The following is a 13,524-nucleotide window of genomic DNA, read 5'->3' on the forward strand; positions in this document are numbered from 1 at the left end:
CCTACCGCGCTTCGTCCTTCACCTCTCCTGCAACGAAAATAGGGGGGGGGGGAAATCTAGTCGATGTTGTTGTTTGTTGTGTTGACGTTCTGAATTTGATTTGACCCGGCTCAGTGCAACAACAACAACAGCAACCAACAACAACAACAACAACAAACAACAGCGTTCGCTCTCAGAGTTTGAGATCCCCGCGGTTTTGCGCTTTGTCGCATGCAAAGCTAGGAATCCCAAGTCTGAGCGCGTGAGACTGGCGCACGATTGGGGTCACGCTTCACTCCTGTTTCCTTGCTTACTCGATTTAGCGAAATGAGACCTCCGCCGTCGGCGCTTCCTGTGCCTGCGTGGAACGTTGCGCTGCTGGACTACGACGAGTGCAACAAGGACACTCCTGCGTATCGCACTGCCCTCCGCGGCTGCGAAATCCGCATCGACACTGCGCGTCGCCACCTGGAGCGCGTCAAGCAGGCAACAGCCGATTGTTGCGAACAAGGCAAAGCGAAATAAGAAAAAAAAAAAAAAAACTCTCAAACACACCTCAAAGCAGCTCATTCCCCTTTCAGCGCTGGCTCCTCGACATTCACCGGCATGACACTTGGATTGGTCTGCGAATGACGGTCGATCTTCGAAAAGGAGGGACAAGTGAGAGGGGAGGGGTTTGTGACGTGAGGTGGTCAGGTTGTGGTTTTTTTGGTGCTCAAACCTCAACTCGATTCAACTCGGTTGTATGAGTTTGCTCGCATTCTCGCGCTTGGGGCTTCGATTCTATGGGCCTTTGCGGTCTTTGAATGTTGCTTCAGTGTCCCACGAGTGCGGCGACCGGGGACGTGGCGGGGTGGAAGAGGGGGAAAGGCGGCAAACGCAATCCGAGGCCGATTTCCAACCCAGACTCGGACTTTGCCCCACTTCCGCACCAGCAATCCAAAAAACAAACCTCATTCATCCTCTGACTCGAGCTGCCCTGCACTGGTTGTCGCGTGGTCGAACTGGAGGGTGGAGGGTGTTTCTGTTCGCTCTCTCTCGCTCAATCCAGTCCACTCAACCGCAGCACTCCCCCTCCCGCTCTTTTCTTTTGTCGTGTATGCTCACCTCTGCCGTGTGATTGTGCTACTTTGGTAGTTGCTGCGTACAATGAAGCTCAGCACAAACTCGCCAAGCTCGCAGCAGACGCACCAGTCTTTTCCAAGAACTCTGATGCTCCCTCAGAGGTACCGTGTCTCAGTTCCAAAGTTGTTGTTTTTTGTGGTTGTCGTCGTCGTCGTCGTCGTCGTTGTGGATGATGCCCCCATTGTGCACTTTGCTCGCTGAAAACTCAATCCTATTCATGTTTTGGCGACAACAGGTGGCCTCCACCATTTCTGCAGTCAGCGAGATGTTCACTCGCCTCCATGCACTTCGCTTCACCCTGATGGAAGAGATGCGAGGCCTGATTCACGCACCTGCAGAAGACTTTGTCACCAACGAAGCGCGCATTGCGCGCGAGCACAAGGACCAGCTGAAAGTCACCGCAGGCGAGCTGGACGTCGCCATCGATCGCCACGGCGGCTTTTCCAAGTCCCAGATGGACAAGAAGGTCGAGTCCTTCCAGGAAGTGTCCAACCGCATGTGGCAGCTGCGCGAAATGTCCACTGTCGAGTCGCTCGAGTACACGGAAGACGTCAATCGCATGGGTCGGCACCAGCAGACCCTGTCGTACGACGCGCTCGTCAACTACCTCAACTGTCAGCTGCGCTACTTTAAAGGCGGCCTTGCGCTCATCGAAGGCATTCAGAACGAGCTCACCCAGCTGGAGACAGTCTCGGCACAGTTGCGCCAGAAGGAGGCCGCTGAGCTCAGCGCCGCAGACCGCCAGCTTCAACGCATCCGTACCCAAGAGCTCTCGCGCATCAAGCGTCAGCGCACGCGTCCCGAAGGCGTCCCCATCAAGTTTGAAACGACCGATGCTCTCATCTGGGGCGAGCTGTTCAAGCGCGAGGTCCTCAAGGACGGCAAGGAAGTCTGGCTCCGCCGCTACTTTTCCATCGACAATGGGCTGTTGGTCTATCGCACACGACCGCGCGTGTCGGGCCAGGGCAAGGAGGGCAAGGCGGAATTTGCACGCCAACGCACATCGTCCATGCTCCGACAGACAGCCGCTGCCACCGCGGCCGCGCGCGTGACTGGCGGTCTGACCGGGGTTTCGTCCTCCCGCGTTTCGGGTGCCTTCTCCGATGGCGAAGAATCTGGCCAGGGCTCGCCGCCTGGAACCCCAGGTTTGCGGGCCGGACCAGCGGATTTCACCCCCGACAGTGCCGCCTGCTCGCCCAACATTATCATCCCGGGTGCGTCCGAAGCGTCGCCCATTGGCGAGGAGGATTCGTTCTCCTCCTCACCACCTGTCTCGTCGCTCTATTTGCAAGCCGTGCCAAATCGCCGCATGGCCAACAGTCGCAGCGAGGGCAACGTCATTGCGACCTCCCCGCCGTCTTCTGGCGCAATCACGCCCCGGAAATCGCTCTCGCGGCACGAGTCCATGCACCGACACGATTCCGTAGACCCTCCCGCCCCGTCCCTTGACCTCTACGAGGGCGCCATCAATCCCCCGGCGGCCATTATTCTGCCCGGTGCCGCCAATCCAGGCACATCGAGTCCCGCCATTGTGCCACTGACCGCAGATCCTCTGCTGCCGTTGGAGATTGACAGCCCCGTGCTCATTAGCAACATGTCTCTCTGCTCTGTTCGCCCTGCGGCACACAAGGATCGCATGCATGTCTTTGAGGTGATTACGCCCAGCGAGAAGACTTTTCTGCAAGCCGACTCGGACGACGAGGTCGCCGAGTGGATTGCAGTGCTTCAAAATGCAATCGCGGCCAGCCTCGAGGTCGAAACCATCCCCAGCGCGCAACGCGACGCGGGCGCAGCAAAGGCCCTGATGCAGCAAATCCGTGGTGTCCCCGGCAATGGCCACTGCGCCGACTGCGGCCGCGCCGATCCTGATTGGGCCAGCATCAATCTCGGCATCCTGATTTGCATCGAGTGCTCGGGTGTGCATCGTCGGATGGGCGTGCACATTACCAAAGTGCGCTCGCTCACGCTCGACAAGTGGGGCTCTGGCCTCCTTCGGATGATGGCTTCGGTGGGCAATCAGCTCGCCAATTCGGTCTTTGAGGCTCGTCTCGCTGGCCAAGGTGTCACTCGGCCCGCCACGGATGCGCCTTCTGCTGTTCGTGAAGAGTTTATTCGATCCAAGTACGAGCACAAGCGGTTTTGCCACAAGAATGTCCTGGCTCTGCGTGCCGCCAACCCTGCCACAGATCTAGAGACGGCATCGACTCCACAGCAGATTGACGAAGCTCTGCACGATGCTGCTGCTGTGGGCGACCTACGATGGGCCCTGCACGCGATTGCCCTTGGAGGCAGTCCGCAATATGCCCGCGATCTCAAAGGCAGCGCCACTTGTCTGCATGCTGCTGCCATTGGAAACTTCACGGCGCTTGCTCATTTGCTCGTGCAAAACGGTGCTGATGTTCGCCTGCCCGATTCGACGGGTGCGACTTCGGCGTCCATTATGAAATCGCTGGAAGAATATGCGTAAAGTCTAGCATGTCTGGCTTCATATGTTTTGGGGTTGGAGCCATCTTCTCAATTTTTTTCTTGGTTTTTTTTCTTTTTTTGGTTCGGTTGTTCGTTTGTTTGCTTTGGCTGCAATTTGGCAACACAGCCCTGAGCTGCTCAAAGGAACAAATGACAAGCAGGCGCCAACAGGCAAACCAACGCCGGGCATTACCTTTGCTGGCTATCTGAAAAAGCAGGGCGAAAACAAGAAAGGCTGGCAAAAACGCTACCTCGTGTTGCGAGACTCCATCCTTTACTTTTTCAAGAGCTCCAAGGTGAGTGACCATGTCGGGGGAGGTACACTCTGATGACTCTTGCGATTGCTAACGTCATGCGTTGCCCGTAGGACATCAAGGACTCGTCACGGCCAGATTGGCATGCGAAAGCGAGCAGAAAAGTCATTGTGCCGAGCTACGATGTGTCCGCCAACGATGGAGCCAACACGCAGTTCTCGTTCAAGCTCACGCACGCAGGCATGCGCACCTACTGCTTTGCGGCTTCGAGTTCGCAAGAGCTGGATGCATGGCTGAAGGCCCTAAAGCTGGCCGCCACCGCGGACAGTCTGGCCACAGTGTCTGCGGCGGCTTCCGCTTCGACTGCTGTCGATGCAGACAGTGATGATGACGAATAGCAAGTCTCTGTTGTGAAGTGTGTGTGAGTGTTGTGCTTCTTCTTCTTCTTCTGGTTGTTGCAATTGTTGCCTAGTCGACTTGACTACCGCATGTACTTGTCCTAGTTGTGTTATGTGAAAGGATGTACCGTGTTTCGCGAATCCCGCTCGTAAACAATGAAATGGTTGTATGTATTGTGGCAGTTCATGCAAGGTCAACAAAAAAAAAAAAAAAAAAGCGAAACATAAAATTAAGCAGCAAACAAATAGCCGCAGGTTTCATCGGCGTTCTTGGAAATCCACGCCTCGTTGGAAGCAATACGCTGGGTGGATTGCTGCACAGCAAGGGCGGCAGAGGCCACCGGGTGCAGCTGGAAGAATTGATTGATTTCGTCTGCATTGGCCTGCATGGTAAAGTCCTTGGTGACGCCGGTCACAAGCGTCGCCATGCGCTCACCAAACTTGCTGTTGAAGAAGGCAAAGTTTTGCTGGAAAAAGTCCCAGGCGAGATTCAAACCCTGCTGGCCGGCTGCCACGGCAACAACCACGCTGATGACGTCTTGCACGCGAACCAGTGAAGGATCCAGAGTCCATGTCAACACAGTGTACAGAATGTATGGCTTGGAGCTGCGAGCCATGGCTGCGATGATTCGGTTTCGCTCGGTTGGGTTCTGTCAACACGCCAAACAAAACATAATGGAACTCGGCAAGTCAGCATGGGTTGCACTCCAGAGATTCAGACGCAAAAAAAGAAAAAAAAACGAAACACTCATCATCAACACGGCAATGCAATTTAATGCACTCACAGATGCTTCGGCAATGTAACGAACAATAAGGCTGTGGTAGACAGTGTCGTTGTCATCCGTCTGGTCGCTGGCCATAGCGGCGTTGTAGATGGCGCTACGCAGGTTGGACGAGATGGTGACAGTCCCGGCCAGGTCGGCAAAGAAGAGCGCACGGGCGGCCTGCAGCGTTGGCTGGTGACCAAAGCGGCCAGCAGTGTCGATCGCAAGCGAGCGCAGCAAAATGTCAGTCTGGGAATCATTCAGCGGATCCTCCTGCACAGTCGCCGAAGGCACGCCGCCAGTGGCGTTCAGTGCGGTGAGAATAAGCGACTGGATGAAGGCACGGTACTGGCCGTAGCACTCTTGCAGACGCAGCAGCGGCTCAAAGACGGTCAGGTAGCGCACTGCGGCCTGCCAGACGACATAGTTGGTTTCTGTTGTTTTTGTCGAGGAGAGCAAGATGAGCACGAGGACTATGTGAAGAGTGTGACATCCGGAAAAAGGGCCAAAAAGAAAAGAGAAACAGAAAAAAAAATGAACGACCAACAGAAAGCGCCAAACCTACCGTTTTGAAGAACGCTGGTAAAACGAAGCGCATCGGTGGGCGTCACGTACTGGGAGCGCATAAAGCTCAGAGTATCAGCCACCAGACCGGCGCGATCGACCGGAGCGAGGGCGTTGAGATCGGCAGCGAGCGTGTTCTTGAGGGCGAGGAGCAGGGACGAATCGTAGCGAACGCGGCAAACGGCAGTCTGGCCAACGTTGAACTTGATCCAGCTCGAGTTGAAAGCCAGAGGATTGGACTGCTGGACAAGGGGCATAGGGAACGAGACCGGGTTGGCATCCGTGTCGGTCTGGTAGTTGAGCGGAATCCACCACACCTGAGGCGTGTTGGTCGAGTTGCCAGCCTGGGGGTATTGGTAGAAGCGCTCCTGGGTCAAAACGATCGTGCTGGGCGTGGTGAGCTGGGCGGACACGAACGGAAAGCCCTCGCTGTCCGTCCAAGCCGACATGATGGTAGCGACGGGCTGTGTTTCAAAAAAAAAACCACAAGCAAAATCAAAATCACGAGTGAGCAATCGCACAGGCAACAAAGATTGTTGTTCAACCGAGGACTAAACCACAAAGGGAATTTACCTGTTGCGAGGCGGCCGAGAGAGACGCCCACAAGTCTGACGTTTCGGCGTTGTTGTACTTGTGCTCATTCAAGTAATTAGCCAGGCCTGACTGGAACACGGAAGGCTGTGGAAGGAGAAATAAGAAACAAACAAACAACCAACAAATTGGAGCCTAACGAATCGAAGAAAATAAAACCGATACCTGACCGGGATGCAGGGAATCCAGGAAAGCGGACAGCATGCGAAGAATGGAAGCACCCTTGTCGTACGAAATAGAGTCAAAGAGCGAGTTAATCTGGGCGGGGTTGGTAATGTTGACACTGATGGCGTGAGTGACGGGGAGAGAGTCGGCATCGAAGGCGTTGAGCATGTCGGCCGTGACGAACTGATCGTTCATTTGCCAGTCGGGGAAGGCGTGATCAACACCGTGGTATTCGAGGAAGGACGCAAAGCCCTCGTTCAGCCAGAGGTCGTTCCACCAACGCATTGTGACGAGATCTCCAAACCACTGATGAGCCAACTCGTGGCAGACAGTCAGAGCTGTGCGCTGCTTGTCGGAAGCCGAGGACTGGCTGTCGTCAATCAAGAAGGAGGTTTCGCGGAAGGTGATCAGGCCCCAGTTCTCCATGGCGCCGCTGATGAAATCCGGAATGCCAATCAGGTCCATCTTTGGCAGAGGGACTGCAGTGTAGGATGCGGCGAGAAAGAGAGCAAGTGATGAGCAGGAAAATTGGTGTGCTAGAGAGGACACACACAAAAAAAAGCCAATAAAAAGTTAAACGAAATTTTCGCCTTACAGTCAATCTCAAAGTACGATTCGTAAAAGTCGGTGCAGTTCTGGGCAACCTGAAGCGAAAAGAGGCCTTGGGCTTGAGCATCTGGGCGAGTCCACACGGTGACGTTCTTGGCTGCGTGCATGGCAAACACAACAACAACAACAACAACAAAACAAAAAAAACAAAACGAAAACAAAACAAAAAAATCAGAGCTCAAAAAAAAAAACACCCCGAGCCATACTTTGGACTGCCGTATTACCTCCGCCGTGGAAAGGAAGAGACGTGCCCACAAAATCGCAGAAAATGAACGCGACAAGATAGGTCGACATGGCGAGAGACGGCTGGAAGGTGATTTGATAAATGTCGCCGTTGATCTGCTTGCGGCTCGCCTCGGGCATGTTTGACAGCACGGTCGGCGTCAGGGTAATGTTGGCAATGCTGTTGACAATGTACGAAGCCTTCATTGCGGGCTCGTCGAGGCAGGGGAAGGCGCGGCGAGCGTAGGTCGGCTCAAACTTGGTGGTAGCAATATTATGGGTGACGCCATCAGCATCAACATAGCTCGAGTTGTAAAAGCCGAGCAAGTCTTGTCCGAGCAGGCCGTTGTAGTCGATGCGCAGCTGGTAGTCGCCGGGCTGCAGCTTTTCGGGTTGGAAGAAGCGGAAAACGACATACTCTTGCACATGGTTGATGACAATGTCGTCAGGCTCACGCCAGTCCTGAGCACTCGCCACGCGCAGCGCAGCCGCATCAATGTTGATATTGACCATGTGCACGACAATGTCTGTTGTCGCTGCAGCGAGATGCAGATGGATGACGACAGTGCCCTGGAAGGAGAATGGCTCGTTGACGAGATCCGGTTGCACGGTGAGTTCATACAAGGAAGGGGTAATGCTAGCTGGCAGGCGGATGTCCGACCAGACTGGCGGTGGGTTGTCTGTCATAGCGATGCGAACAGCAGAGTGAGTGAGATTTGGTGCAGACTTTCGATGTTGATGAGCACAAAACAAGCTTTGTTGAAATCCTTGTAAAAAGCATGTTTCAAAATGCATGTTTCACAATGCATGTTAGTCTCAGAGCGCTGATCTCAGAAATGCAGCCACCACACGATGATCGCCACGAATGGGAAATTTCAATTTGACTTTTTTTTTTTTTTTTTTTTTTTTTTTAATATTAAGAATTCTGTCATGTGGCTCCGACAGCCCCAGCTGATCGTTCGCCTTCCTTCCCCTCCGCCTCTCCGCCTCTCTCGCCCTCTTCCATCTCTCTCAGGAAGCTCCATTTATTCCGATTAGAATATGGAATGCCAGAGCAGCGCGGTGAGGGGGGGAGCTTCCCACGGCTTACGGTCGTTCACATTGTCGTCCTGTGTCACCACGACCGAGACGGTCACGATGACCACGACGAGGACCACGGCGAGCAGCGCCAGGAGCAGACGCTTGGACGACCAGAACTTGGAGCGAGCGCCCTCGGGATCGTATTGGTTGCTACGAAGCGTGGACGGGACTGTGTGAGTGACGATGAAGCAAGCCAAAAGCGAAGCAACTCAATGCGAAAACCAACTCACTCGATGAGGCGCTTGGATTCGGGCCCACGCGATTCCAAATCCATGATGGCAAAAAAGAAGAGTAGAAAGCGAAGAACTGAATAAATGGGAAATCAAATACATGTACAATTCCAACAACGAAGCGTTCCAGCGCAGCGTTCCAGTGCTGAGAATCTCAATCCAACTTAACTCATACTGCTCCGTCCGACCGATGGCTCTCTCCTATTCCTCCTCTTGTTGAACAAAACTCTTCTTGTTGAACAAGAAAAGGAGGAGCGCCAGTCTCAGAAAACATCGTCTAGATCTACCTTCCATGTCGGAAACACAGCCCAGCAGGTACGACGGATCTGTCGCAAAAGCATGCATTGTAGCAATGTGGGACACGCTTCGTGTGCTGACGACATGGAAACAGCCGAGCATCATTGGCGTTTGCAGCGGCGGTCGAAGCAGAGATGAACTCGGAGGGGAAGTGGTTTGAGTAAGTCATCATCATCCTCGCGGTGCCTGATTCAATGTGAGGTGGGTGATCCACAGCTCAGAGTTGCGCATTGATGGATGGAATGGGACAGTCTGATCCACCGGCGGATTGGCGATGCTGGAGCGCAAGTGATTGCCGAGGAGCTCAAGCGGAATGCGACGCTGGCTAGACTCGGGTGCGTACGGCCGTCGATCTCATCGCCGACATGGTGATTTCAGCAGAGGGCAATTGAGAGTGGCTCACTGAGCAATGGAACAGTCTGATTGAAAGTCAGATTGGCGATGCTGGTGCGCGGGCAATCGCGGAAGCGCTCACAGTGAACACGACGCTGATTACGCTCTCGTAAGTTCATCGGTCTCACTTTGATATTGAGAATTTCAGCAGAAGGTACTTCCGAGTGCTCACTGGATGGATGGGATGAGCAGTTTGGAAAAGAATCCGATCGGCGATGCTGGAACGAAGGCGATTGCTGAGGCGCTCAAAGTGAACCTGACTCTGGCTACGCTCCTGTAGGTCGTCTCTCAATTTGACGGATGCAAGTGAGTGGATGATTTCAGCAGAGGCAATTGAGCGTGCTCACTGATGAAGAGGGATGGACAGTCTGGGTGAGAATCAGATTGGCGATGCTGGAGTCCAAGCGATTGCGGAGACACTCAAAGTGAGCACGACACTGACAAGGCTCCAGTGAGTACATCTTGTTGTACTGATGCGAGTGGATGATTCGACATTGAATAGGGCATTCAAAGGGGCTCACTGATCGCATGGATAGGCTGCAAAAAAATCAGATTGGCGATGCTGGTGCGCAGGCGATTGCAGCGGCACTCCGAGTAAACACGTCGCTAACCGAGCTCAAGTCAGGCAGCTCGCTGCCATTGATGCTTCTGTGTGGAGTATTGAAGCAGAGGGTCATTCAGAGTGGCTCACTGATGGAGAGGGGATGGATAGTTTGGGCTTGAATCAGATTGGCGATGTTGGTGCGCAGGCAATTGCTGAAGCACTCAAAGTGAACAAGACCTTGGCTTGGCTCGAGTAATTTGTCATCTTGGACATACTGATGCGTACGAGTTGGTGATTCCAGCAGAGGGCATGGAGAATACTCACTGTTGTCTGGACAGTTTGGGCCAAAATCTAATTGGGGATGCTGGAGCAAAGGCGATTGCTGAGGGACTCAGAGAGAACACGACGGTGACTAGGCTTCAGTAAGTCCATCGCGCTGTACCGATGTGAGTGGGTGGTTCAGCAGAGTGCTCATTGATGGATGGGATGGGCGGACGATAGTTTGGACAGGAATCGGATTGGATATGATGGAGCGCAGGCCATTGATGACGCACGCAACGCGACCAAAGCGCTGACCTATTGCAGGTAAGTTTGCTTCACGCTTTGCTTGTCTGGGACGTGGAGCCAACTATCAAGTTGTCGTCCCGCTTGCATTTTTTTGCTCATTTTATTTTTCTTGGTTGTTCCTTACACAGCATCGACAACCAGATCAACCCTCTCGCATTCTCCTTACTTCCCCGATTAGCGACTGCGAAAGACCTTCAGACAGTGTTTCACTGGCTGGTCAGCGGACCAGAGCTGCAGGATCAGCCCGCTGCTCTACCTGCACTTCCAGTCGAGCTTGCTGAACGAATTATGGACGAAGCCTGTTACTGGCAAGGCGTGCAGCACACCAAACGATCGCACTTTCATGACGGGACCACCAATGGCGCTCTAACAGTCACAGTCCCTCAGGGCATCGCTGGAAATTCAGTCCGTGTGAAAGCCATTCAGGTGCTTCGGGACGAGAAGCACTGGTTGGATCCTCCTTACAGCACCAATGGCAAGACTTTTGATTTGGTAGTCCGCGATAAGGGAGGGGTTGTTCGATATGAATGCGCTGCAAACGCCACTTTTGTCGATTCCAACCTCAATCTCGTGACAATCCGGCCAGCCAGTCATCCCTTCATCCGACAACTGCGCAAGGGTTGGCAAGTTCAAGTTCTACCCAGCAAATCTTTCGGAATTTCGCTAATCGAATCTCTTTATCTCGGAGCTTTCTAGCAGTAGTTTTTGGACTATCGGAGCCACGATTGGTTCATTTGCTCGTGTTCCTCTCGAAGAGTGGAAACAGTAGATATACATTACAGGAGCATTGAGCTGCCAGAAACGGATTGTGATGAACAGCTAGCTTGTTTTTGTAATTGGTTTTGTTTGTTGAAAAAAAAAAAAACCCTCTCGTTCGACCCTCAGCCGTTTCCAATCGATAAAACAGCCCTCGACATAGTACTGACTTCCGTGTTTTCCGAACATTATGGAATTTTGTTTAGTGCCTATGATGGTAGGCACGGATTTACAGCCCCCACAGGAAGCGGGAACAACATGCAACAATGCAAAACAGAAGCCAATCAAAACATCCACCTTCCCCCCCCCCATCACAACAGTGTCAAAAACACCATGATGCACCCGGTCATGGTGAACGCGGACAGAATGTACATGTAGAACAGAATGGTGGACAGTTCCTTGTCGAGGAAGGAGTGCAACGAGCACATCACAATCAAGTTGATGGCCGACGGCGCGCACGACTCGAGCATCATGACAAAGCGGAAGGCGGGATCATCGGGAATGATGGATGCGGCATGTGCGCCAAGCGTGATGAGAGTGCCGAGCACAGGCATGATGAACAACTTGGCGACAACGAGCGCGACTGCGGAACTGTAGGTCAGCGTGGTACTCCTCAAGCTACTCAAGGGCATTGGCCCGGAAGAAAGCTCCGCGCCAAGCATCATGGTGGTGAGGGGAACGACCGCGTTCGAAATTGTATGAACCGCATCGGTGATAAAGTTGAGCGGCGCGGATGAGCTACTGCCCAAGGCCGGGAAGAAGAGCTCGCGAATTGGTGAAATCATGCCAATGATGACGGAGACGATGGCTGCATAAATGGGCGGGTTGAGAGACTTGCGGATGCGCTGGAGCATGGTCATTGGAGACTTTCGGGACGACGCTATTCCCCCTGGTTCTGTATTCCTTTGTGGTGGCGAGTCGGCCGCATCGCCAGCCGCCAGAATGGCTACTTCTGGCGAAGAGTAGGGCGGATAATAATTGGCATGCGAGGAATCGCTCGCTTCAACGGGAACTGATGTCATGTCGGTGCCATCCAGGTCGTCCTCTCCGTCAAGCGAGAGTCGACGTGGAAGTACCGTCATTGCAATATTCTCCCCAGCAGCATCGGGTCGAGATGCGGTAGGGTGCAGTGACGTACTTGCTGTCTCTGAAAAGCTTGGATAGGGTGGCGGTACATCGTCGGTCGCTAGCACGGACTCGTCCGGCAATCGGCGGTACGAAAGCGGGTCCCAGTCGTCGGGCGGTGTGAGCAGCTGGTCGGCCACCGTCCATCGCATGAGCGTCGTCATAATAGTGTAAATCAAAATATACGACGACCCTCGAGCTTGAATGTCCTCTGCGGTATCGTGTGGGTTTATTTGCAAGGCGTCCGCGTTCTCGGCCACCGAGTAGAACAGAGCGAGCGGAATGGATGTGGCATTCGCAAATCCGATCGTGGCCATCATAAAGTTGCGCATGATTGGGCTTGCGCGAACAATCTTGTGAGCGATAGCGCCCAATCCCTAAGGCGTGACGTGACACAAAGCCCGAGTGGGAGAGTGAGGGAAGTTGATGGGAGTGTTGAAAAAAAAAAAGCAAATCCGCTGACTGGCGAGAGTGATGTGTGGAGCCATCATGCTTTGCAATTTGTAACGTTTGAGAGCTTGTCTGAGCAAATGCGTGCGGGGCTGTGTCACGCGTTCCACCCACTCGCTTTGGTCCAAAACGCCCCCCCTTCCCTCTCCCATGCGACCATTGCCCGCAGACAACCAAAACCTGATCACCAACATGGACTCCTCGCAACAATAATTGGCGGCACGCTTACCATTCCGACTGCAGCGAGGATGATCGCGTAAACAAGCAGTGGCCACAGGTGGTCGAGCGTGTCCACCGAGACGTTCGGAACAACCTGATGGGAAGACCATACGGCAACGATTGAGTTTCAACTGTTCATCCAAACCAAGCAACGCTTCCAATCCAGCAAGGAGGAGCGTGTGTGTGTGACGTGGCGTCGGATTTTGGCGCCAACACGCATCGCTTTGTGCCGGCTCCCCGCATACCCCCCCCGCCACCTCAAACCGCACGACGGACGCCCTCACCTTGGCAAATAGCATGCAGGGCATGAGAGCGTGGACGACCATTTCGCCAATGCCCTTGACGACGCGCTCGTTCATGACGCCGCGCCTGGCGAGGTAGACGCCCGTTCCCGCCATGATGAAGACCTGTCAAACGAGCAAGCAGAACATGGCCGATGAGCGACGCCGTGCGACCGAGCAGGTCCTTTATTAGTCTACTCGGCAACATTCAGCTTTTTGGTAATCATCAGTGGGGGGGGGACGGGATGGATGGCGCACCGTGCACGCGGCTTTGAGTGCTGGTACGACAACATCTGCCGCCGACATGGTGGAAAGGACGACTGAACATGACACAGACATGCATGCATGGTGACTTTGATTGAGAAGAGAAAATCTCAGGCTTGCGACTGTGACGCATAGGCACTTTGGTCGACATTCTCAGACTTGCAGTTGTAGCATTGAATCT

General features: G+C 53.8%; 4 protein-coding genes across 4 annotated transcripts; 2 read left to right on the forward strand and 2 right to left on the reverse strand.

The window, feature by feature from the left end:
• Positions 1 to 284: 284 nt before the first annotated feature.
• On the forward strand, positions 285 to 4,397 carry CAOG_04152 (hypothetical protein). The gene is made up of 5 exons (XM_004347927.2): positions 285 to 490; positions 1,117 to 1,205; positions 1,340 to 3,567; positions 3,698 to 3,866; positions 3,938 to 4,397. The coding sequence occupies exons 1-5, from the start codon at positions 307 to 309 to the stop codon at positions 4,220 to 4,222; spliced, it is 2,955 nt and encodes a 984-aa protein (XP_004347977.2). The 5' UTR covers positions 285 to 306; the 3' UTR covers positions 4,223 to 4,397.
• Positions 4,379 to 8,496, reverse strand: CAOG_04153 (protease m1 zinc metalloprotease). The gene is made up of 9 exons (XM_004347928.2): positions 8,448 to 8,496; positions 8,228 to 8,367; positions 7,140 to 7,817; positions 6,902 to 7,012; positions 6,307 to 6,785; positions 6,124 to 6,228; positions 5,552 to 6,014; positions 5,008 to 5,420; positions 4,379 to 4,872 (listed from the first exon to the last, which is right to left on the reverse strand). The coding sequence occupies exons 1-9, from the start codon at positions 8,489 to 8,491 to the stop codon at positions 4,453 to 4,455; spliced, it is 2,853 nt and encodes a 950-aa protein (XP_004347978.1). The 5' UTR covers positions 8,492 to 8,496; the 3' UTR covers positions 4,379 to 4,452.
• Positions 8,497 to 8,739: 243 nt separating this feature from the next.
• Positions 8,740 to 10,944, forward strand: CAOG_04154 (hypothetical protein; the record flags this gene model as incomplete). The annotated part of the gene is made up of 11 exons (XM_004347929.1): positions 8,740 to 8,762; positions 8,839 to 8,904; positions 8,996 to 9,079; positions 9,163 to 9,246; positions 9,330 to 9,413; positions 9,505 to 9,588; positions 9,674 to 9,757; positions 9,850 to 9,933; positions 10,020 to 10,103; positions 10,192 to 10,266; positions 10,377 to 10,944. 11 exons carry the CDS (start codon positions 8,740 to 8,742, stop codon positions 10,942 to 10,944), a joined length of 1,320 nt encoding a protein of 439 aa, XP_004347979.1.
• Positions 10,945 to 11,179: 235 nt separating this feature from the next.
• On the reverse strand, positions 11,180 to 13,387 carry CAOG_04155 (hypothetical protein; the record flags this gene model as incomplete). The annotated part of the gene is made up of 4 exons (XM_004347930.2): positions 11,180 to 12,506; positions 12,809 to 12,892; positions 13,083 to 13,205; positions 13,338 to 13,387. Coding segments are annotated over 4 exons (1,448 nt in total), but the record flags the coding sequence as incomplete, so codon positions are not given.
• Positions 13,388 to 13,524: the final 137 nt, after the last annotated feature.

Source organism: Capsaspora owczarzaki (genome assembly GCF_000151315.2).
Source record: "Capsaspora owczarzaki ATCC 30864 unplaced genomic scaffold supercont2.6, whole genome shotgun sequence".
Classification (NCBI taxonomy): Eukaryota; class Filasterea; order Ministeriida; family Capsasporidae; genus Capsaspora; species Capsaspora owczarzaki.